General features: G+C 41.8%; 1 protein-coding gene across 1 annotated transcript in view; it reads right to left on the bottom strand.

The window, feature by feature from the left end:
• The window catches only part of LOC104624364 (integrin alpha-9-like), a gene marked incomplete at its 5' end in the record, with an annotated part of 96,781 nt that overhangs the window by 47,339 nt on the left and 23,308 nt on the right, over window positions 1-26,134 (bottom strand). The window contains 3 exons of the mRNA XM_010291714.1: window positions 1,237-1,326; window positions 4,619-4,698; window positions 6,103-6,189. Of these exons, the coding sequence (XP_010290016.1) occupies window positions 1,237-1,326; window positions 4,619-4,698; window positions 6,103-6,189 (257 nt within the window). The remainder of the gene's footprint in view (window positions 1-1,236; window positions 1,327-4,618; window positions 4,699-6,102; window positions 6,190-26,134) is intronic.

Here is a 26,134-nt window from a genome sequence, read left to right as displayed (position 1 = left end):
GAGGTCCGATAGTGCTCTTCACTCCTCTGAGCAGGCTCAAGCATATCTTCTACCCAATCTGTCTATTGTAGCAATAATTAAGGGATTTTATCTCGATGCAACAAGTGGGGAAATCAGCTGTGGTGAAAGCCAGACTAGGCCACGAATCTGAGTTTATCCAGCTTTTCAGATAAATCACATGTCAGTACAGATAACTTTGCTCCTACGCATGTAGCATGCTGGTCTAGGCAATCTTCGACTTCTATTGATACCAACCTGTACTGGTCATTTAGGCAATACATATTCCCTGGCGTTGCCATAAATGGTGGCTAAAACAGACACTGACCTCTTGGGGACGCTGCTAATGAGTTTTTGTTTCCACAGTCTCAGAATGAATGTCAACTTTCTCAGTGTACGTGGATGCTAATTCCCCTCCAGTGACCAGGTCCCCCAATTCCAATTCGAGCACTGTCTATGCTAGAGGATGGTCTGTCTGTTGGGACTGACCACAAATCTTTCATTCTAGACTTAGGACTGTAATGCAGAAGTGGAAGGGAAGGCCCCTGAGTACAAAGGCAGGAACTCACAGATGTGCAGCCCCAGGGAGAGGACAACAGCTATGTGTTATACAAGTATTTCAGTCAGTGATATTCCTGACTGAATGAATATCACTCACTCCTGAGTGAGTGATATTCCTCAGTTGGTATTCAGACACCTCGCAGACTAAGGAGCAGAGGGAGTGGGAAAATGAACAGAAGCAGAAGCGAATTCTGATGGTGAAATTAAACACAAAGGCAAACAGCTAGACTCCACCAAGCTCCTTAAAATCCCAGAACATTTGACCCTAACCTTTGGCCTGGTGATTCTCAACCATATCCTTAAAGACATGCCCTAAGGAACAAGATGTGATTTACTTGTTCTCTTTTTATTTTATTTTAAGGTCCATCATACCTACAGCATCACATGAATGAATTTGGATATCATCACTAAAATACCTACAATAAATGTCATGGTAACTAATTAGCATTAGCTAGAAAGGAGTGAGAAAGAGATACAGTGTTGGAATGAAAGGCACGACAAATAAAATTTCCAGATGATGAATGAGGTTGTCTGTATTTCCAGAGTCTGGGAAACAAGGAAAAAGCAACAGTCCGGCTACATGTAAACAAAGAATTCAGTTTTTCACTGGAAGAGACTCAGATGTTATTGTTAGGATTATTATCATTTTGTTGTTTTCATTTTGTGACTGGTACTTACCCATTGATAGATGAGTCTACTTCATGCATCAGGGGGACTGACAGGGTTAGAGTATTATCATGAAGAGATTCAGTGCGTTCTAGGTTTCCACTGTGCCAGAAAGAAAGAATAAACACGCTGTAAAGTGACAGCTTTTGCAATATATCATACAGTTTCAGAGCTACCTTCTCTCTGCCTTGTAGTCTGAGCCTCTCTATTTGAGTGATGTCAGCTCTCCTTAAGAAGCCTCTTAAAAGATTATGAGTTACATTTGTTCACCCACCTTGGAGAGGGCACACATGTGAAAAACATGTAAAACATGTTTTGCGGCTGCTTCTCTGTGGCTGTGACATGATCAGGCTCACACTGAAAAAACTTGTTTTGGAGCAAGGTGTGAATTCAAACGGCAGCGTGAAACTACAGCAACCATCATTCACAGTGGAGAGAGACAAGGACATTTAGACTCCAGTGCAAGGGTTCATTTTCTCCCAGCCGGACTGTATGTCAGTTTGGGAGGGATACACACACCCCACAGGGGGTCTTGACTCCGTAAATGAAACTGCGCTTTCACCGTACCTGCATTGTACCACAGCACCAATTTGGTGCCACTACAAGCAACTTTTTGGGTAAGCCCCTCATACTGAACCGGCCGTAAACTCTCAGGAGTTCCACCCTCTCTTCCTGTACTCAGTTGCCAAAATGAAAGCACTTCTACTTTGTATTTTCAAAGGCAGTTGCCTCAAATGGTCAAAAGCAGAAGGAGGAAAGAGAAAAGTGAGCAATCATTTCTCATTTGAGTCAGTTTATTTCAGTGTGAACACTTTTGTATGAAGTCTGGGAAAGGTTCCTGAAATGCATGTCCAACATGCAAACTTGTAATTATTCTAATTCTAATGGTGAGTCTGCTTGGTGGATGACACAAGAACAATCTTGAAAGATATATATATTCCCAATTTCTTCAGCAGTGACTCTGGAATCTCTTTTGCCTTGCAGTTTATTGGATTTACTCACAAATCAAACTGGCAAAACAAAAGATGTGATTGTTATTTATTTAAGGACAGTATCACTGAGGCAACAGCAGGCAGTAACATCCAAAGTGATACCATGCAGATGATGAGTTGCTCAGATTACAAAAACAGAGCCTGCTGGCTACATACATGCACAGATACAGCTCAGCTTTCTGCAACCAACACATTGGCCATGCCTGCTAATAAAACTATGGCCCAGATGGAAAAACCCACAAACTTTCAGTCCCAGGAAAAAACAAGCTTAATAAAAGCTTTTCCTCTGAATAGGCCCAGAGAAGAGTCCAAGATGGAGACATTTCTCATCCAACACAAATACCAAGATACCATGGCGGCAAGCAGAATAAGCAAGTAGAATTCCATACAAGGTTCATGGGTATGTGCTTATCTGTTTCAAATGGAGCAAAGGTACTGTCAGAAAAGCAGAATATAGCTCAGTGAATCTAGGTCTAGAAAAACTGTTCATGCCAAGAAGCACAGTAGAGGGTTTGGGGTTTTTTTTAAACACAAAGAGTAAATGTAACGTAATGTTTAATTATTTCACCAATTGATTTCTTCCACTATTGAACCAGTCTCTTGTTACAGAGGCAACTGCTAGATTTGCAGCTTCAAGGGACAGGCTTAAGTGGCCACTTGAAGGGCAATACTTACTCTCCCTTGACACTTCTCTGCGTCCAGCCATTTCTGCCAGACTAGCTCCAGTTTTGTGTGGAAACAATGTCCCCACTCAGCACAGTCTGGCCACAGCACAAACACTCCCTCTCTATTTCCTTATCGCTGACTTTACCCTAGGGCTCCTTGCAACTCTTGTGGTAGAGAGATTTTATTACACTTTGACAGCAAAAGAAATGAGCAATTGCCCAAAGTCACAGAGAAAATGAGGGTAGTCAGCACTGGGACCTGCACTGCTGTCTTTGGAGGTTCAGCTGAATCCTTTGAAACACAACTGTCCTCCCTCCCATCCTTCTGAAATGAGAAGCCTTCTCTTAACCCCTCTGAGTATTCGCACTATGTGTACAAACCACTATTTATGTCTTTGCTCCACCTAAAGGCACGGACTAACCCTTCTCACTCCTTAGGGCACAGAAATCTGAGGAGTGAGGTTACAGAGGAAAGCCCTGTGCTATCCAAGGCTGGAAAATGGGCAGTACAATCTGGAAAACACTGGCTAGGCAAAATTAAAGCAGTGCTGACCCATCTTTGCACCAGCTGACATTCACCTAGCAGATACTGATACACCTCCCTGACCTAGAAGCATCACAGGGTCATCCGAACACACGATGAACTTCTCACAGAGAATAAAGTTCTTGAACGTAAAATACATGGTCTTGCCTCTCGGATGCGAAGTCTCACTGTCAGTGTTTCATACCAGCCCAAGTACTGCAGAACCTTGTTCCCACCTACAGCTGTTACTGCAGGGGAGTACTATGCCTTATAAGAGCAGCCACTCGGCAACTGCTAGATCTCATCTCTCATCTCCAGTCGGTCAGTGAGGTGTCATCAAATTGGGAAGGAAAATACAGGCTGTAGATCCTGATTTTGACATGGGAGGGTATGAAGTTGTCTCACTCACACAGCAAGTGGAAGCAGGAAGCAGTCACACACCCAGGACACTGGAGGAGCAGTTCATGGCCCAGGTTAATGTAGCTGTGCTACCGTCAGTTCCCACACACCCTGACAGTGCCTGTGACAATCACCCACGGAGTCTGCTTCTTTGTGGCATATCATCTTAGAAGGGACAGAGCCTGTGTCACAACTTTTATTCTGCCTGAGATAAAATCCCTATGCACGCATACTTGGCATCACCCTAAATCAATGCCTGCTGCAAGTGCCCTTGGGAAAGTACCCTATTCAGCTGTTTCATGCAGTTTGTCATAGCTCACTGAAGGATCCAGAGGGGGGAAAAAAATAGACATGCAACTTTGGAAACTGTCAGTGAGATCCCTGACCATCTGATGAAAGCATTTATCTTTTTTGGTTTGCATCCAAGCATGCTTATTTCATTCAAATGCTGGAACAAATGGGTCTGCCTGGTGCTGATCATCAACCGCAGCTGAGCTGAGCTTGATACAGTGCCCACAGGGATGGGCACAGAAACACAAGGGCCTTCCGACTGAGGGAACACGAAATACTCCTGCAGAATTGTAACTGCTTGGCAAAGAAAGCCTAAGTATGATCCTACCTCATGTTTCAGGAAGCTGTATTACATGGTTCCTCTATATTATCAAAATACATGCATTTAGTCCCAGTAATTTAACCACATTTACTACACATACATATGTCTACAACTAATACCACACAACTGGCAAGCATATGCAATACATACTTCATGCAACAAAAAATATCAAAGTCATCAAGATGTACAATGGTTCTCTTACCTTTGGGCAGTGACAAGGAAGGTAAGTGTTTCTTCCTGCCCAGACAAGTGGCTTGTGTCAAAGATCACACTGAACTCATACTGCGCAAAGAAAAAGCAGTATTTAGAGACACCGCTTATTGTTTCAAAATTTATTTATGCTGAAACTTCACATATATTTTACTGGTCTAGCTGTAAAAAAGTAGCATATTTTGATACGTGTAAGAGAGCTTCCTCTACTGGAGATTAGCTTTTAAATCTTAGCAATTGTGTGTCTCTTCAAATAGTAGAGAGTCCAATTTTTCCTTCATTGTGAAAAGGCATTTACTAGAATTGCCATTCAAAGATATTTCTTGAGGAGATCATCTGCCAGGGTAAGAGTCTTCCAGTATAGGGGGATCACTACCTGAAACTACCTCAGCACCAATCTTGCTGGTCAAGAGATCTTTTGGGGGAATAAAGATCACGCCATAGGCCTGCACAGAGACTTTGAGCAACTGGCACAAGCTAAAGCAGCATTCAGGCCACCTAGCATAATGGATAAAATCAGGTGCTAATTTTGAAAGGAGAATCTACTTTGATGACCACCATAGCACTATATTAAGTTCTCCATGCAACAATTTTTCTACCTAACTCCAAAACAGTTTCCAAATTCATGCTAATTTCAATGGCTTGCTGAAAAAAACCTGAAGATAACCCAACTATGTCATTCTGAAGCAAACAACTGAAATTCTTACATTTCAGATAATATTTTGCTACTGCATTTGGTTTTTCCATTCCGTTTAAAATATTTTTAAATGCTTCAGAAGAGCATGTTACAGTCAGTAAAACACATAAACCAAAACATTTCATGTTGGTTCAAAAGCTATGTCAATTCAAATGGAAAGGATTAGTTTTTGAAATTGAAATTTTCTGAAAAATTTCAGCCTCATTTTTTTCAGGTAATCCTGAAGTTATTCCTCATCTTCTCACCTTTCTGTGTTGTTATTTGCACAGCTCAGTTTAGTGACAGAAAGAACCCAGCTGGATTTCTAAACATTATGACAGAGTTCATCTTCTATTACCGAACACAATCCTCTTTAAAAGCTACCAGGAGACCATAATATGAAAAAATCATTAAGATATTTTCATTGTAATTTGTACAAGGTCAGTTGCACTTTAACATGAGAGAAGACAAAAATAAAAACAGAACAAGGCAACATAAATAAGATAGAGTGTTTTCTTATTTTCTGCAGATGAAATATGTAAGTTTTTTGTAGCTGCAACTCTTGTATAATTTTTCAACAGCATCGTATTGCAGTGCACAGGGCACTGTCATTGGCTCTATCTGGTGAGAAAGAGGACAGCTACCCGCTGTAACTGTGTGAGGCTTATATATCTGGGTTAGAAAGCTACAGAAAGTACCAGTCACAGACATTTAACAGAGCAGTTTCCTTTCCAGCCACTCCTTGGAGACAAAGAGGTGAATGGACCATCACTCTGCAAATGTAGATATCACAACATTACCCTAGATTTCGATCTCATGAAAGGAAATCCCACACTGCACTTGAGGAAGTCTGACTCCAGCAACTCACAGGCAATGCCCAGCTCCTCCTGTAAGAAAATAAAAAAGACTATGAGATGATAGATTTGGGGAGAAGAGGAGAATTACTAAGAAATACCATTGTGATGAAGTATCATAGAAAACTAAACATTTCGCATCATAGCACTGTTATTCTGAGAAACCTAATACTCACTGAACAAAGAAAAGTGCAGTGTTGCACTTCCTTACTGCACCTCAGACCAGCACTGGGAAGACGACAACCATCAGAATGTTACTCCAAAATACAGACCATGGGAAATACCGCATGACTAAACACACAAGTCAGGGGATCAGCCCAAGTTCTTGGATAACTCAGACCATCAGTTGTTCCCTCTGTTTATTAAAAGACAGCTTTCGAATGTTCCAGCATACAGGTTCTCCAAGGTAGTCTTTCCAGGTACCAGTATCATAACGAGAGAACTGTGTTGGGCAACAGTGACCAAGCCATGCCACACACAGATGCTAGAGAAAATCTTAATCTGGTTCTGGTGTCATTCACTGCCCTGATCTCTTCCTCTGGCCCACGTGATGAGCCACATTGGTATGGATACCAACTTTCTTTAGTGATACAATGGTGGCATAGATAAAGTAGAGGGATGAGTCCCTCCTCATGCCAAAGATTGAAAGACTATGAACATGTCAATAACACAAATGAAAAAGGTTAGAGCAGCCTTATCCTGCTTGACTGGTGATGCCACAATAACAGAAATACTTCTGTTGAATGGACGAGTGTTTCATTACTCCATAAAATAAGTGTCTTGGCCCAGGTTAGCACATCCTCATCTCCAGATTATCAGGGAAAAGTTTTATGCTCTGCCACTGTGGACAAGTTCACCTCATTAAACTTTAGGAGTGGGATTCAGCTCCAGAATCTGATACTTACTTCCAGGTACCTATACAGCAAGTGACTGCTCTGTGATCTAGGTGTCACTGCTCCCGTTGTAGTCAATGGATGTAGAAAATGGATCAGCAGACCAAATGCAGATGTTTAGTTTAGACTGGGCTGAACACCTCTCTAGGCCCTAGTATTGACTAGATCATCACTGGAGCTATCGTATTGATGTTGTGCAGCTGCAATATGAATGCCTAAATTTAGACATCTGAATCTAGAAATAAACTCTATTCTAGACATGTAGCTGAGAATCTCTTAGCTACAGGAATCATAAATACTATTTATTTGATCTATTTTTCGTATCTACAGCAGTTTGGAAAGCCAAGGCTCTGTCTCCTTATGCACATTTCCCAAATCACCTCAAATATGAGTTCTGCTTTAAATTTGCATTTAAAATTTACATGAGTACCATTCTCACTGGAACAAGCACATGCAGAATTAGCTTCCTGAACCATGGGCACAGGCTATAAGCACCCCAGGAAATGCCTCTCTGCCTTTCACGTTCTGACCCAAGCACAACATTAGTGCTCTGCAGACATTACTATTAACCTAGTTATGAGTATGACAGCACTCAGACACTTGATCTTTTAACTGCTTCCTGTGATATCTGAAAGACAAGATATCCTTTACCTTCAAAATAATGATTCCAATCAGGGCACACATTTATAGAAAATTATAGACCTAATGCCACCTTATCTGACTTAGACAGTATTTCACAGGTTTCATATGAAAAGAAAACAACATGAGGAGAAAATCAATATATGCTTGGAGATGCCTCATGGCATGATATTACTCCAGTACTATTCAAATGCCAGAGCAGTGACTTCCACATTCAGCTTCTTTATGGATTTGTTTCCTTGCAATCTTCAGTAGGCTTCTACTTCCAGAAATACAAAAGATGGCACTGCCCACCAAATCAAATATCTAGCTTCAGTCATCCAAAGCTGCCATCCTCATATGCTGTGTTAGATTTTCTCCTCCATTTAACACAAAGCAGCAGAGCAAGAGCTTCATGGGTGAAGCATCCCCTTTACTTGCCTTTTCCTCTCGGCAATCTGGGCGGTTCTCGAGTTTTATGCGAGTGATCAAGTGAACACAAACTCTGAGCAGCTGCGCAACCAAACGAAAAATTTCACAGCTGTTTCCTCTGGGAACATTCTTGGTTCTGTGTTGTTCAAATGTCCCTTGCTGTCTAACTGTGGCAACCTATGAACTCTCTTTCATCAACTCCCAGCCTCTGTTCATTCAAGAGGGGTTTCTATTTACATAGCTGTCTAGTGGTGACAGTGACCAGACAGACCCAAGAGGCTGCCTCCTCTCCTCAAGGCCATATCCCTTCACAGATGTCAAAAAACAAGATAACAGAAAGAACTCTCATCTTGATAATGGAAGAAGTGCAGTACTTCTTCATTTTGCATGTTGGCGGCTGCCTGCCTTTGCAGCCCTGACAGCAGGCAGGCAGATGCCAGTTGTTTTATAATGGCCTGTTAAGGAAATGACAGATAATGTTGCATTGGGTGGTTTTGCTGTTATTGCTTGCAACAGCTTAATGGATGCAGTAAGCTTGATTTGAATGACCTTCTGGCTTCATTAGCATACTATCCAGTTTAACGATTAATATTAATACAACATTACTAAAAAGTTCAGATTGGACTCTAGGAAAAGGTTCTTCACCAAGAGGGTGGTCAGTCACTGGAACAGGCTCCCCAGGGAAGTGGTCATGGCACAAAACCTGTCAGAGTTCAAGGAGCATCTGGATGATGCACTTAGTCATATGATTTAGTTTTACGTAGTCCTGCAAGGAGCAGGGAGTGGGATTCAATGATCCTTAGGCGTCCCTTCCAACTTGAGACATTCTATGATTCCATTAATGCTGCAAAGTCAAATTGTTCAATGCTAGGAAATAGCAGAAATAAGTTTGCCTGCACCACACTGATTCAGCCTTCCGCACACTTCTAAATTACACAGGCTACCCAGAAAACTTTTCCCATGGACCCCATGCCTGGCTGTGTGATTAGGATGAAAAAGCTAAGCTAATGAGTAAACATGTTGTTTTTCCTCCACTGCTTACTGTCTGGTTTTCAGGTTTTATTTGCAGTGGACTATTTTAGAAAGAGAGAAAATAGTTTCTTCATGGGGTTTCCTATGGTGTTCAGCTCTGTAACACATGGGCGCTCCGTAAGCACTAAATAAACTCAATTTTCACACTATTCCAACAGGCTGAAGGGTTGGTGCTGTCTTATCTAACAAATAGGGAATGGAAACAACACAACTCAGGGCTTACAGAAATTCTGGATGCCACTCATTGCTGACGTTAGGTAACGCTTTTAGTGTGCAATGCTTCTCTATGACAATACAACCCAGCTGAGAACTCAGCTTATTGCATGAGTTTCCATAGCAGTTTCTAGTTTGCTTAGAAAATATAGCCAAAGGGGTTGGAAGTTTCCCTTCCAACGAGACAGTGTGAAGCTTTATCTGGAAAACTTTGTTTTCTTTCTGAAACATTTCACAGTATTTCATATTCTTAGGAGAGTTGATCAGATAAATGGCCAGCTATTAGCCAAATAGCTGTACTATTACTGCATAACAAACACAGACGTGGGTATGAGAAACACGAAGCTCAGGCTGGCTCACAGTCTGTTTCTCAAAGTCCTTTATTGCAGAAAGAAAAGTTCCTGATAATTATAACATGAGCAATGAAACAGTCAAGTTCTAACTCCATTAGAAGGGGTACATGGGGAAACAAAAACTCAACGTAAATCCTGCAGCATAATGCTGTCAAACATAATCCCTAGGGTATGTGATCAGGGGTATAAGCAGAGATGTAACAAAATGGCCTTACTTCTGGATGTAAGTGTTTTGAAGTGTAAATATTATGTGTGGTTTCAACTGAGTAGTGCAGGAAGCTGGCAATGATCATATTAATATAGTGCCTAGAAGCAGCTACCTGGGAATGTTGCTATTTGATAATTTTAAGACTTAAAAGAGGAGAAATTTCAGCAATGCTCATGTTCTTCACCATTTCTTCCCATCTCTGCTGTTTCAGATATTCATGTGGTGCACCACACAGTCTGCACAAGGACACCAGTTGTCTCCTCCATGGGCTTCTTTGGCCAGTACCTGTCTCAGCAGAAGTGGGCAACTGCTGAACATGGGAGGTCTAAGTATATCTGACTACAGGCTGACAACATGGGATGTGCCTAGGAGCAATGTCCCCTCATATTCTTGTCCCTAACCCACACACTACATGCAGTCAAGTCCTTACTGCCCAAAACAACTCAGATACCTGCCAGAATAAAGGAAGGTGTTCACAGAGTAATTTTTTTTAGAGACAGGTAAACAAGCTAGATCAAGCTGAATGCTTAAAACAATGCATGCAGCTTGGTCTAGAAAGTGTTTCAACATGAGTAAAGCATTTCAACCACAGAGATGGGATGCTTGATTATGGGATGATTATCTTACCCTGGAATAATTCACAGGCAGTATCCTTTTGCTGACTTCACCTAGCTGATTATCTGGGGATGTAAAAGATTGAACTACTCCAGATTTTGCTCTTTTCCTGTCACAGAGATCCTGACTGGACTGCAAGAGAACCACATGTTTTTCAGGCCACACAAGGTAGGTTATCAGTAAGAAAATAGCTTGTCAGCACTAGAACAGGTCATACCAAATAAGTCTTTCACTGCATCTATTTTGGCATTTCAAAAGCATGTCTTCCCTTAATTTTATTCGATGGGCCCAATGTTCTCATGGTACGAAGGTGGGACCAGTGCCAGCTGGAGCGCAAGACCAGATGACTTTAGGTATGATCCTGCAAAAGGCCCCTTATTAGAACCAAACCCTGCTCAAAGACAGCTGCCATTTGTCCCCCCTCCTCCTGAAACAAACATTTTTAGAAGATTTCTTAAATATTGTTTACTTTGACCTTGAAGGGTCCTTTTCAACTTGGTTAACCGCCAAATCTAAGACTTAAGAAGAATGAAAAGGGAATGCATTAAGAAAACAGTAAGAAAGAACTGCCGGTGTAAGAAAGGCTGCCTGGCTCTGGATAAAAAACAGTCACAGGTCAGAGACTCTGTCTCTGGGAAAAGTCTTCATGTTGACACACCAAGCAACATGCTGCTCCTGATCGAAATCCCTCTTCCTAAGTGCTGATGACCAAAACAGCCACCATACATGAAATGGCACAGCCCAAAAAAGGATATTGAAACTTCCTCAGCTTCACCTTGACTGTTTTCAAATCAGATCACGTATGGGGTTTTTTTTCCCCAAGAGAGTCTTGCATAACTTGTATATGATGACTTATTGATCAGCCGATACACCATGACCTTCCTCTGCCTCACTTCTGTCCAGCCAAAAGCCTCTAACCTTCCTGAGCCTAATCTGGCAGTTCATATAATCATATTCTCTTTTTATTTTTCCCACCCTTAGAGTCATTCATTTCTTCCCCAAAGGCAGAAGAACAACTCCTCTGAACTGATGTTGGCCCCAACCCAGAGTCATCAGCACGCTTCCTCAACTTGCTCCCATCCCTCATCCCCACCCATGACTGGTTGCAAGCATCAAGCGTCTCCTTACATAATCTCCCCCAGCACATTAACAATCCCCTTCAACAATCTCCAGTCCCAGGCTTTTATCTATCTGATGACTCTTCTACCAAATTACGACTATCAGCAAAAGCAAACGAATACAAAAGTATAGGCCACTTGTGTTATTTTGAACTTACCAGTGCTCTCACAGAGAAGGTGTGAATTCAGCTCTCCTAACACTCATTTATGGCCTGCTAGCTTTCTGCTTTCCCAAGCACACAAGCTACTAGTAGATACTACAGCCGAAATGTCAACAGGGAGGTGCAACAGAGCAATACTAAACTTGCAAAAGGATGTGCCGGATATGGCTCTGATATTTTTTTAAATGAAATCATACCAAGGTAGTCAATAGAAAGTTATATTAATTTCTGAACTTAGGGTAAGTTCAGTACTGCTCTGAATACTGTTGATTATCTGTGCCAGAGTTGACCTCACCCTTTTAAATACTCTCCTGATTAGCTGTTATTTTTTAATGGATTAAAACCACTAGTGAAAGGCACTGAAAATTTCTTCATTGCAGAAATTGTTAAGATAATCTGCATATTTTTTAGAATGAAAAAACCCCCAACTTGTTAGAAAATACATTCACCAGCAGCTTATATTTCCCTTTCCTTACCTATAGTAAATTTAAGTTTTTGTTGTTGTTGTTTAGATGGGAAAAAAGTCTCCTGTGCAGTCCTGGCTACTAAGCACATATACTCTGGAACAGAGGAGAAAATGTCCTGGAAGCCTTGATAATATGTTGGCAGAACATTCCTGTTTTGAAGATGTTGAGAATTTATTTAACTTATTAAGGTTTTTTTATGTTGCTGTACATTTTCCAAAGGGTACAAAGAAGAATGACAAGAGTGAATACCGACGAACCCTGCACTTGTTGCCAGAGCACACACTCTTGTTATTGCTTTTCTTGTTGTTATTGCTTTTCTTGTTGTTATTGCTTTTCTTGTTGTTATTGCTTTTCTTGTTGTTATTGCTTTTCTTGTTCTGTAACGCCTGTCTGTGAACCATTACACTTGACACCACAGGGGACCATGAACAGTATCCTCATCGGAGAAGTCCTAAACCAAATAAGCTAAGATATATCACAAAGGAGGGTTACTTGCACTGTCCACTTCATGCTATGCCAAGTCTCAAAAGTTAGGTACTACACGTCTTCCTACTATATACTTTCCAGTATATAGACTTTACAACTAACTCTCCTCACTAGTTATTTGGAAATGTGGGTTCTCTGACCTGCACAAAAGGTAGAGGCTTATATCAGGCATTGGGAAAAAAACAGTTTTGCTAAATTTGTACCATTTTTTATTCTCATCATGGAACCGGACTTAAAGCACACACTTATACCTCAGTAATTCCAATGTGTACTTTTGGTGAAGAGGGACACTTTCCCAAATAAGAGTTTAGATGAACATCTGGATGTTTCGTTCCAACCAACAGGACAATTATATAGACCTGACCTGCATTTTAAGAGCTTCTTACTTTTGGAAAATACCACTGAACATATGTTTGTTCACAGCTGGTAATCTTCTTATGCACTTAGCTAGAAAAGCCGGGTAGCACAAACACCTCCCATGTCAAGAACCTAAAATAAAGGCTCACCTCTTTGATGAGGTTTGAGGAGACTTCTTCAAATCACTCTTCATAATCTTGGACTAAGCCCTTCAGTAATACTATCAACAACTTGTGGGTTGCTCTAGGGTTTTGAGAGCATAATTTTTATTTTGCTCCTACCCTTATCACTCCCTGCCTCACAATCCTCTTAATGTCTTCACTGAGGCTTCAAAGATATGAAGATTGTCGATTAATTTAATAGCCACCCCCTGAGCACACTGATGTACTTCCTTTTCACAGCAACTGAGGTCACCAAAGAATGCGGGTCACAGTTACCCACACATACAGAGCAATTAGGGATGCCTGAGCTCAGAAAAGCTCGGGGATTTTTTTCAAATAAAAAGACTGGCTCAGGCTGTTTCCCTATGACTGAGCACAAGTGCAACTCAGAGTAATTTAATCTTGGAGGCCCCTTCTTGTGCATACAACAGCTCAATTTTTCTAACAGAAAATTCCAGAGATACCATGCTTTCCTCCAAAATGGGGCTTTGCCGGGTATTTTAAAACTGCAAGAACACAAAGAGGGTTCTTGGTATTACTGACTGGGAACTCTTCCTGGCACTGTAACAATAATTCAATTAAAAATTATCTGAAATGACCAAAATGGTGGGTCTGATCTACCTCAGTTACCTCTTAAAAGTTGCTCTGATTATCATCCTTGAAAGCCCTTTGGGCCTCGTACGACTAGCAGACTGACATATCCCTTGCCTCTTTGTCAGCAGTATTCTCTGTTACCTGAACAGACAGTATTTTCTCTGCATTTCTGGGCCGGACCCTGCCATGCACAGACCATCCCCAACTCCTTCAGCCCACAGCCAATGCCAAAGGCATCAGCAACTCGCTTACGTTTGGAAAGCTCAGTATCTCACAAACCGAGCCAGCAGTTTTGGGGTTTGGTTTTCCTTTTTTTGCTCATCTCTTTCAGGAGTTACAAATGCACAAAGTGTCCAAACACCCACTGCCATCAACACGCAATTCCCAATACTGCACAAACCAGGGGTCAAGCAGAGGAAGGTACAGGGAAAGATGAGTGTGGTGGTGTGATGGTCTGCTTCCCTGAGGCCAGCTTCCCAAGCGGCAGCGGTGGCATACAGTGGTGGCACTGGGTCACCTGGGAAGGCCACAGGGCCTCTCATGAGCTGCGAGTATGCAATGCAACCTGGGGAAAAAAAATAATCCTACTACTGATAGTAGCTTTGAAGATGGACTGCAATGGTCTGGCATGGGTGGGCATGGCTTTAAAAGCATTCTTATGTGCATTTTACAGAGTTCCTGCTCTTAGAGGGAAAATCTCATGAGTTTTGTTCCATTTTTTTGAAACGTGGTTTACTTGGCAACTTCAAGCAAACACCTTGTGTTCAGAAACTCTTCTACATGCACTTCTTCACTTGCCAAAGCAGTGTGTGACAGAATCACACACAAGGAGGAAAAAGATGTTCATGACAGAAAGACATTTAAGATGGCTTTACTCTTTTAACATAACAGCTCTGTTGCCTAAGCTTCACAGGTTTCTTCCGTCGTAAATAATTTCCAAACATAGGTGGAAAGCAAGTAACAATATGAATAACATGAAGGACAAGCCAATGATAAATCATCAGCAGTAGCAACTATAGTGTAAAAATTCTTGTTAATCATTACCTGCTAGGAAAAATATTACAGAGGGAGATACAGACTCAATACTGACTTGCTCAGCTAGACATTGTCATGAAACTAGCATCTAACTAACCTCTTGAATACAATGATTGAAGAATATTGGGTATCAAATCAAATTATACAATGGAATAAAACGATTTTGTGTGTGCATTGCAAAGGTCCATTTTAAAGGTGTCACAGGTACTGAAAGTTTTCCTTTACTTTTCAACACATGGATATTCCCCTTACAAACCAAATAAGCAAATATGAATATCGTATATCATAAATCCTGCAGCTCCACAAGTTGCTGTTTCACTGGCGACGACCCTCATCATCCCTGCGCTTACATGAGCATGGAAAACCACATACCTGAGTACGCTGATGTGCACGCAGCCAAATGTGCATATAAAGATCTGGGGGAGGGGGGCATCTGGACCTGTATTCTGATAATGAATTGATCCTTTGATTCATTATCAGAAAATAAGCTTGGAAGGGGGTTGGGGAACCTTGACAGTTGCTTCATAAAAAGAAGGGGGGAAGGAGCTTCCTTTGGCATTAAGGAGAGATTTCCTGTCCTATTCCATGATCTCACTAGTAAATGCTGTAGGCACACCCCACCCCCAAGCCCAGTGAGCCTGGCTTCAAATACCTTGGATTTGCTGCTTATTTTGTGAAAACAACTACTTCTATGTAATTAATTAGAGCCTCCTGCCTCTTCCCTCTCCTCCCTAGACAGAAGCTATTTATAGATCGTGAGCTCACCGATCCCAGCCGACACAGCAAATCTTTGAGTAAAAAGGGAAAGACAAAAACTTTTCTATTTACTGGATATTCCCAATATTCTTATTTTCTCTCTCTCTCTCTCTCTTATAAACGTTTATCTTAACTGGTGAAAATTTGGTGCCACGCTGAGAAGTTTCACCTCCTTTGCTGCCACACTAACTCTCATTTTTAACAGACCAATTAGACTTACATCAGCTTTCATTGTACTACACAGCCTAAGTCCTTCTTTTTCCCCAATTGCTGAGAACTGCTGAACTTAATTTCTTCAAGATACAGGAAATAATCCACAGAACATCACCAAAATCCACCGTCCCCACAGAGCTGTTTGGTCAGCTGTCCCTCATTCATTGCAAGGCTGGCCACATTTCCACTAAGCCGTTTGGTCAGGCCTGACTGTATGACCCTTTTCCATATGTGTTACTGTACTGCTACACGAACTCTGCCAGCAGAGCCGAAGCAGCTTAAAGGTCAGAATTCCACCTGCCCACACAACAATGCTCATCCTCTGGAGCACCCTCAGGCATGACCTGGGTGTTACTAATAACATAAGGAATGCCCTTTACATTTGGGCACAGGGGGCCATATGACTAAGTTGCGTAGAGCTTGTTATGGAAGATAAACTGATACAGTGTCACCCAAGTACAGGTTGGTAGCCTACTTTACAGTGGCGGATGACCAGTGTCCCCAGTGGAGTTGTCCAGATGAGTAAGGGCTGGAGACACCGGACTTTCCCTGTGATGTCTTTACTATGTATCATAAAAGTTTGGAATAGAGACAAGAGCCTTATTCTTCCTTTTATATCCTTTCCGCAGGCAGTGGTACAAAAGGAGTCACAGAGGAAAATAGTTCTCAGCAGAGCAAATATGTATTTTTTGGAATCTGGCTCTTAATGACGACTTTGCATTTCTGAGGCCACCCCAGCCCCCGCAGCAGCAATTAGCATCTGAGAAGTGACATCATTGCTGACACCATCAGGAACTCATGCTGGGCCTCTGGCCCCTGCAGCTACCTCCATGCCCCAGGGAAGATGCATTAGCTCAGGCTTGGCACTCATGCCTCTTTTCTCAGTGCAGCGGTCTGCTGGTCCAGTCAGGATAACCTCAGGCTCCTGAAGGCCTTTCTAACTCCCTAACACAACCCAAATCAAACACTTTCCCAGAGCCACAAAGCTCAAACTGCCTTTTCCCTCCTATTCCCACGAGCCTTTAACGCTTCCTAGATCCCATAGGGGAGGAACCACGTCAGCCGAGAGGCTGCAAGAAGGAGGCCAGCAGCTACCTTGACTGCAGGCACTGGAAACTTCCCAAGGAAGCCTCGTCACACCATTTTATGACCAATGTCATAGCATTTTGCTATCTGAGGCTTTGGAGGAGCACACAAGGGCTTGAGAGCTTCCCCCAACCACTTTCTGCCAATGCTCCACCTTGCTTTTAACACTTGTCTTAGGCTGGGGTGGCTTTGGGATGGCATTTGCCTGCTTCCACAGAAGAATGACCAAGGAAATGTTGGAGGAAGATCAGTACCAGCCCCAAAGCCAGTTCAGGTTTTTACAGAAAAAGGAAGAGTGTTCTTTTTGCAGGAAAGATTCAGATGAAACCCTCTGTCCCTTGCAGTATTTAAGCAAAACCCATCTTGAGCAGGTTGTGGCAGGAAGCGCTGCTTGCACTTGGATCCCTTTCTGGCTTCTCCCTTTTGCAAATTAACCTTCTCTTTCATCCTTCCTTCCTTTAAAGGACGCTAAGCTACAACAAGGCACTTCTAACAAGATGACTTCATTTAAGACCGTATTATGATCAGAAGTCTCTTGAATGTGGCCTTTCTTGTTCGCTGTGTCACTTCCCCTCTTTAGAGACCCAAGGAAAGGGAGGACAAAAGGGCTGCCTGCTTGTAGGATGGGGCAGTTACTGTCACTCCACAATTAAAAAAAATACTCAAAATGCAAAGTAGTGAAACATCAAGCTTGGAACACAAGACAGTTTCACAAGCTCAACCTACCTACTGAATAGTTTAATGTAATTCATGTCTGTTGTTACCAAGAAATTACTACCTTTCTAAGCCTGTATGAATCAATGTTTAATAAAACCAAACAAAAGCCATTCCAGTGATCCAGGTTTCACCCGTCCTTTGTAATCCTCACTAAAGAATCAGGCTCATAACTTCTATTAAGACACAAGTGCCTTTCACATAACAAGTACTTTCTATAATGGAAAAATGTAATTATTGCTTGGAATAGAAAGAGAAAGAATTCCTTGCTTGGAACTCTCTGGCTAAAACAATAAACAGGCCCCTCGCTCTTGCTCTTCTTTGCATGCAGCATTTCAAAACCATGTACAGTCACTGGGGAAAAAAGAAAGAAATTTCTTTTGAAAAAAGCTAACATCAAACTTCATTTGAAGTCTACTGGTCATACTATTTTCCAGCTGAGGCTGACAGGCAAAAGCATACTGGTTTCAAACTGGGATTAATCCATTGGCTCCACTCATATACATAAACTAATCATTTTTATTTTCTCCTCCATGGGCAGCTCAGACGAGAAATGGGAGAAAGGACATCATGATTGTAATCAGAGCTGGTAAGTATCATGCTACATCAGGCACCTTCACAGAGATCTGACCTCACAGATATTTCCAAAATATGTGTTGCTCCTATTGCTATACTCCTTGCTCTGTAAATACATATGGATAGATATATGGTGTCTGCATTTAAAAAAAAAGATGACAAAAATCAAAAGGCATAATAATAAAGCTAAGACTTTTTTTCCTCTTGAGAAAAAGAAAAAAAAGAGCCGACAACTGGAAAAACCAATCCTTCAATGTCAGAAGTTCTACATATTCCATCAATTCCATTGAAAGTTTATTTTTGATTAAAAAAATAGACTGCTCTGCCTTAGTTGCAGAAGGATTAGGGACGTAAAGGATCCCTGAGTTGACTCAGTGTTGTCAGAAGTATTTATATTTTCCATCTATTCATATTGCACCATTTTTTGAATAAATTCAGCTTCTTTCTTTCATACACACACTCACATATCCACGCACACATACATTGCCTCATTCACTAGCAAGGCACAGCACAAAATAAAAAGGTAACTGTGTATTTGCAGCCAGGTAAAAGAAACTATTTCCTAGAGTCAAAATCAGTAACACACACACACACACACTACCAATGCCCCAAACACAGCCACTTTACAGCAGGTATTTTGTACCCCACAGGTTATTACCATCAGTAGATATTATAGTTGAGGAGTCAAGCGCATGCAGGTTACGCTTACGTTTGTGGGGTCTTTTCAGTAGATTTTTTTATACAAGCCATTTACTTTTGCATGAGTTTTTCCTCTCAATATTGGAAAGGATGGCAACCATCACTTGTAACGTGAATTCTAACCACACAGATCATTTCATACTCTTATTTTTCAAGACCAGTGTCATGGGTTGCACAGACCAGAGATGGTGTGAAGCACCCCTTTCTTTTGTTTGTTTGCTACCACAGACAGCAGAATAGCAGAAAAAATTCATTGCCCCTCCTAAGTCCACTCAGGTGATTTACTAGACTCCTTCCCCAGCTACTGTCTTAGGTAGCCACCTTGCAAAACAAATCTTTTGTTGCCATCACTGGAAATACCATTCTTCATTTATTCCAAGAGATGTGGAGCTCCCCCTTCTAAAGGCACACAGTGTCATTTCCTGGCATGATGTAGGCAACAGCCTTTTGCATCCAACAACAGGACAAGAGGAACAAAACAACTGGGAAGCAAGCTGGCCAGCTGAACTCCCACCATCCACAAGGCAAATGGAAAATGGACTCAGCAACCTCCTCTCTGTTTGGAGCACTGGTCTGGACGCTCCTCTCCTGTGAGATCCCAGTGCTGTCTCTAAGTGCCACAGCATCAGAGTCCCTGAGATATTAATGCAGCCAAATACAAAGCTGGAAACTTGGACTAAATCTGATCAAACTCCATCTTCCCCATGTCCTTATACTTTATTTTAGAATTTGTACCTTTACTGTTCTGGTCCAACTGTTCTGCCAAGCAGCCAGAGGCCCATGTGTGGATGACCACTGGACTGTGAGCCAACTGTAACAGGAAATTCAACACAGACCACCACTCACAAAAGAGACACTTAAAAATGGTTGAACATACGCTTGTTTCTTCTCTGCATCCCTTGATTACAAGTCTGATCTTAAAAAGGAAACCTGCAAAATGTAACCCAGTGCACCACTGCCAGTCTTACGAATCATGCTTTGCTACAATATTTTTCAAGTTAGACCCAAGAAAGATTTCATGAAAAATGGAGGCTTAGGTGCAGAATGGGAAAAATCCACAATCCACATGTACCAAAACATTACAAAATGGTGCTTACTTAGTAATGCACTATCAGTTTGCCAATGAAGATAAAACCTTTGCTCATAAAAATGTGAAGACACATCTTTTGAAAACACTACACTGGCTAGTACATACACTAATATACTACTAAGCCTAAGGAAACTTCTTCGTACTCGCCATGTCCTTCAAGTTCCACATATGAAAACATAGTAAAACCCTGAAGAAAATAAAGACTAAGGGAAAATCAGGTTTCTGACTCCACAGTGATATATTTAAAAAGCAACCATAAAAGCTATTACACAAAATACCTCTGATACACATTCAGCTATATTTGGCAGTAGTTTAAATTGTGCTACTCCCCCCAAAAAAACTTTTGTCTATAAAACTGGAGAAACTTTGTTGGATTAAATGCTGTCCAGACACAATGCAATTGCCCAGAAAAGAAAATTTAGTCTTGAGAGTAAAAAAAAAGCATAAGCATGTCCAGGATTATACACTGGCATGTTCCTATATTCTTCATACCATTACTTGTATATCCAAAATACATATGCTGTTGTAATCTGTCAGCAGTGTGTTACATTTGATTACACCTTTATTTCAAAAAAATTGTGGATGAACATATCTTTTTATCTCTATTATTCCCTCATGATCTGTGCATAGGAATATTATGATAAGCTTAATAACAGCAGTGCATTCTCGTGCGTATGAGTCCATGCTCTCCAATAACCCAGGGAAAAATCAGACAGGGAAAGTGTTGGGAGCAGAAAGGGCTCTGGGGTAAGCTTTCCTTCATCTCACTTCACATGTAGATGTGTGTATATGTGTGCTCACACTCACATACACACGTCTCTCACGCTACTAAATCATGGTTGCATGGCAACATTAACAGGGAAATTGTTTTTTAATCATTACAGATAGCCCATGGGTTATACACATTATTATTCTATAATAACAAAAAATATATCTTCAAAACATGCTTCTCAAAATTAAAAGCAGAAAAAAAAAAGTGGCAGAAATCAAATAAATGAACCAACATTCACTTCCTAGTGGCATTTCTGAAAGTACAGTAATATATGCCCACATATACTGTAAGACAACCTTCTGTGTGTAAGGCATCAATTATATTGAATATTGGTGTACTCAACTGCAACACAGCTATTTGCTATACATTCGTGTTACAATGATATGCTTAAATTAATAGCGAGTTCAGGAAATAAATTCAAATGCCATCAACTACACATCGCTCAATGAAAAAACAAATGGAAACCTCACAAATGATTAAAAAGAAAATTAAAACCAAACTGGATGAGGAAACACAATCAATAAGATCAACCCTTATGCCCCTCCCGCTTCTTCACTGGTGGTAATTTTCAAGTATAAAGAATAATACTAAGGTAATAACAATAATAATGAGTTTGGCACTGGGTATTTTCCTGGAATTAATACCTTAGCTCAACCTATAATCCCCAACAACCAAAGCCAAATCTGAAACCCCAGGAAATGCCTTTTGCAAACACACACAGGTTTGGGGATTCTGGTCTTTCTCTTTCAGAAATTCAAATACAAAGTGCACCAGGACTTCTAAACAGAAAAACCTGATAACATGACAAATACTAGATAACCTAGGGACACTGCTGAAATGCAAAGGTATAATCCACTACCTACTGCACCAGGATATTGAAACAGTTTTTTTTAGGGTATATATTTTCTTTTTTTAAAACAAAAGCTTAGCAGTTCACCTGTAAGGCTTTACTTTAAGAGGTGCCGCTCTACTGTACAGACCAGCTTTTTAGTGCACTCCCACTTTTCCCTTTGCTAAGTGGAAATCACTGCTTTACTCTTCTGCAGATGGTTACGGCCAAAAGTCAAGCGCAGGTTTTCTGGCCTCCTCCCAAAGGCAGGCTGGGAAAGCGCTGCCGGCTGGGAACGCGCCTGGCTTGGCGTCTGCCGTAGCCTGCCTGGGCAGGGGGTCTGCTGAGACGGCCCGGAGAGGGGTCCCCCCCACTCACCCCTGCAGCCTGCAACGGAGCCAGCTGAAACGCTTCTCGCTCTTCCTCCCTGCCTTGCTGAACGCCTCTGGTTTTGATGAAGCGCCACAGGAAGCTCCTTCTCCGGAAAAAAACAAATTTGGGGCCCAGAGGCTTCCTCTGAAGGGGGGGTTTAACATGCCCGCTTCTGCTAATAGGAACACAGACTGATGCCAGCTGAACGCGGGGTTACGTCGCTGACTGTCAGCTGCTCTGGGAGGAGGGAGCCTGCCTCACCTGGTTGCCTAGAAGAAATCAAGGATCTCCTGAGAGCTTTTCCACCATGTCTTTGAAGTAAGGGCAAGTGCAAAGAATGAGCAAGAAAAAGGGAGAGGTGACAGAAAGGGGGAAAAAAAAAAAGGCCGTGACTTTACTTTCACACCAGGAGAAACCAGGGAGTTCGCAAGAGAGTCAGAAAATCCCAGGGCCCCAGTGCCGGACCCAAGGAAAGGGAAGCTTGTGATTTCTTAAGCAGTGCTGGCCCTTCCTTGGACTTTCAGCTAAAAACCCTTCACGCCCTTACTCATCCTTTTGACTGTGCAGCTGGGTTTTTTTTAAGTCTTTCTATGGACGAACCTGCTGTTGACTTCAGAGAGGCTACGCCTGAATTATGACTGCAGGATCATACCTTGTGCCTAATAAGGTTAATTAAAGAGAGTTTCATTTTTATGTATAGATCCTACCAGCATCACAGGAGAAATCTGAACAACTAGGTTAAAGACAGCAATTGCCACCACTTCAGCCACACAGCACCGGGACTACAATATCCCACAGGACTAAGCAATGTAAATATGTGTGTATATATAGGTACACATGTATATTATACATATAATGTAAATATATATTTATTTATATATAGTGTAAACATATATATAGTTGTTTATGATTCTATTGGATTTTTCTCTCAGGGTATCATTTATCTTCTGGCACCATCTTGAGCCACTTGTCTTACAAGTGACCAAAAGAAACTCCTGCAAGAACAAAATTGACCTTTCATACCCGAAACTCGATAAATTTTAAACTTCAAGTTACAACAAAAACAAACCACCATTTCTTACCGTAATGAAAGCCACTGAAAGCCACACAAATCAATTCTTACTCAAGTGTTTTGCAGAAGATGTCAAAGTTTGGACAATTTTAAGCCTCATCCTAAGAACACAGGAGACAAACCCTGTCCCATAGATTTCTCACCTCAAACATTGGCAAGTCACTGAGTTTAAGAGCAAAATATGATAAAGAAGAGAGACACTGCGACACAGGAAAGTCACTGGTGATCCAGGGACTGCATAGACTTTAATTAAGCACATCCAAGATCAAGTGTATTAAGCTTTCTGTATACTGGGCTCTACCCTCTGCGAAGGGTTTTTCCCTTCCTCCTAGCAATGCAGTCTATCAAGACAACAGTCTAGATTCGGGTGGCTGGATCTCGGCAACAGAGGCAGCTGAATCGCTTTTCCAAAGCCCTCTCCCGTGGCCGGTACTGATGCAACCGTGGCGGTGGCTCCCAACTCTGCGCACCTCCTGAAGCAGCTCGAACAATGAGCTATGGGCCACACAGGGACCAAAATGGGGTGGGCAGCTACCGCCTGCGGCCCAGGGAGCCTTTCTCCACGCCCTCGAGGAAGTCTCAATTTCAATGCTTCGGATCTCCTTTTCCCTCCCTCATCTGGATGGAAACTAGGACCTCCACTGGTACCCAGCCATGGTGAAACCCCACCTTGGGTGGTACACCAGCAGGTAGGTCAGGATTCACTGTAAACAGGCTTCGCTATAGCGCAGGCTGCCTTCTAGCCTCTACAAAAAGTACATCTCACATGACTGTATTCATCCACACAGCTGTTCCTCCTTTAGAAAACCATTCTCCTCACAGACCCAAGGGAAGAGCAGGGCTAGGCAGTCAAACAAAACCTGCCTTAATAATCTGAGCCACACAAAGCATCCCAGGCTGTTCCTCAAAACCACTATGTCTACATATATATAAACAGTCAAATTAAGAGGCATGATGAGCTACTTCCAGGACAAACACTTTCCACATCACGTAATCCAGAGCACAGCCCCACCTGATCAGCATAAAACTTCTCAATTTTTCTGGTCACATGTTACTCCAGGACCATCAAGTCCTTAAAAACAGAGATGTTTGGTAATAGCAAGCTGTTTAAAAACAACTAACCAATTTTGCCCTTCCCAAATCCTCACAAAAATTTACACCACATTTTTTGTACTGCAAAATGAATTTTTACCCTGCCTAACCTCACCTGAAAGAAACAGGCATATCATCGAGTCCTGTCCTGAATCTGAAGTTTCTGCTCCTTTCTGTGGAAATGCGTGGGATGATCCCCCACTGTAACTCATTGTTTCCCTGCAAGTATCTTAAGATTGCAAAAACTTGGATTTTAAAGGCTGGTTGGAATTAGCTGCATTCGGTTTTGCAGTGCCAGAGTCATTTAGGCTTTTAGAACCTTATACGTTATGAGATTTTTAAGTGTTTAGCTGCTCCTGAAAACGGGAGATAACAATCAAACTCACGTAGGCTCTTCCAACATTGAGCAGAACAACGTCTAAAGTCCTACAAAATCACAGCTTCTGAATCATTTATTCCAATTTTTGGATTTTGCCAAAAGACTTTAGGGATTTTTCATTCTATTCATCAAGTTAATTTGTTGGGAAAAATAACAAAGACTTCTTTCAGATACACATGATAAATTAGAGTATAGGAGAAAAATTTACAAGACTCCAATCAGTACTAATTACACAACTAAACCCAGTCTCCAATGCCTGTTCCCTGAATGTGGGAGTGATACATGAATCCCAAGTGGAAAGTTTGGATCAAAATTCCTACCTGCTAAGAGCAGGGTCATATTAGATGGCTCTAACAGCCCCTCGCCTAGAAAAGGCCCTACTCCTTACTTATCCCTAGGGAAGCATAAAAGTTGAGGTTTTCATTGAACATTCACAGAAAAAGAAAATTAAAATAAACAGTGAAGTCAGATAGCTTGAACTGCACGTATTTTTTCTTCCCAATTAAGAAACTGGGCAATTTTACTCCAGGGATGTGAAACATTTGGTGCATTCTGGAGCAAAAGTTAAGCATTAGGTTTGCAAAAGTGGAGAGGCAGCATGTGGCATGGTTACTGCCACACTACTCATATTCCCAAGCCCTGGTTATAAAAGCTCTTCTGGCAAAAAGGTTCAAATCCCCTCACGTAAGTGATATATGGCTTGGGCAATCTTCCAGATGCACTTGTATCAGCACAAGGGTCACAGCTTCCATGCTACTTGGCATCACTCCCATCTGACCCTCTGGCAGAGTGATTTACAGGAGCAAGTCCAACTCAATCCACAAAAAATCAGCTGGATTAAATCAAACCACTAATTTAAAAGGTTTCTGCTAACCAGCTGGATGTGAATTCAGACTGATCATGTTAACTTGTCTGCCAGTGGATCCAAAGGGACAGTAACTGCTGGAAAAAGAGACCTAATGAACGCCCGGGACCTAAACTTGCTTCCAATGGCACAGCTGGATCCAAAAGAGGGCACGTGTCTTTGGCTTTTGTGCCCTATCAGTATCCTGTCCCTGACAGTCTTAAGACTCTCAGACAGTATGAGCAGTATGGGAAACGGCCGTAAGGGAATTTCCAATTTGGAAAAAATTAAACTCTGCCTGCATCTGTGGCTCTTCTGGGCAACCTTAGTCAAGAGACGCCAGCAAGCACTCTGGGAGAGAGGAAGAAAGAGTTCGTATCCAAATTGCACAGCCCCCCTGCTAACCCAGAGAGAGAGGTACCACATTACTTGTCAGAAGAATAAGCAGCATGACTCTGGTTATCGGCAATATTCATACTCAAGACCAAAGTTTCAGGTACACGCTCATGAAGGGCTCAGGGGAAATTACTGCGCCTGAGGAAACCATAACCTTGCTGTTCACCCTGCCCTGGCCCGGCCCCACTAACTTCACTCAGCTGTTGCTTGCAAAAGCTGCTGTGAGAAGCAGCCAGAATGTTACATACAGCTGGCTTTGGATGCTGGGAGCCTGTCTGAAATTTAGGAACAATCCACGGCTGGAAATGGTCAGCAGTGGGATTTCCTGACCTACTCTCTCTGTAA

This window comes from Phaethon lepturus, unplaced genomic scaffold (genome assembly GCF_000687285.1).
Source record: "Phaethon lepturus isolate BGI_N335 unplaced genomic scaffold, ASM68728v1 scaffold10997, whole genome shotgun sequence".
NCBI classification, from domain to species: domain Eukaryota; kingdom Metazoa; phylum Chordata; class Aves; order Phaethontiformes; family Phaethontidae; genus Phaethon; species Phaethon lepturus.
Note: the sequence above shows the minus strand (reverse complement) of the source record. Positions and strands in the feature narration are given on the sequence as shown.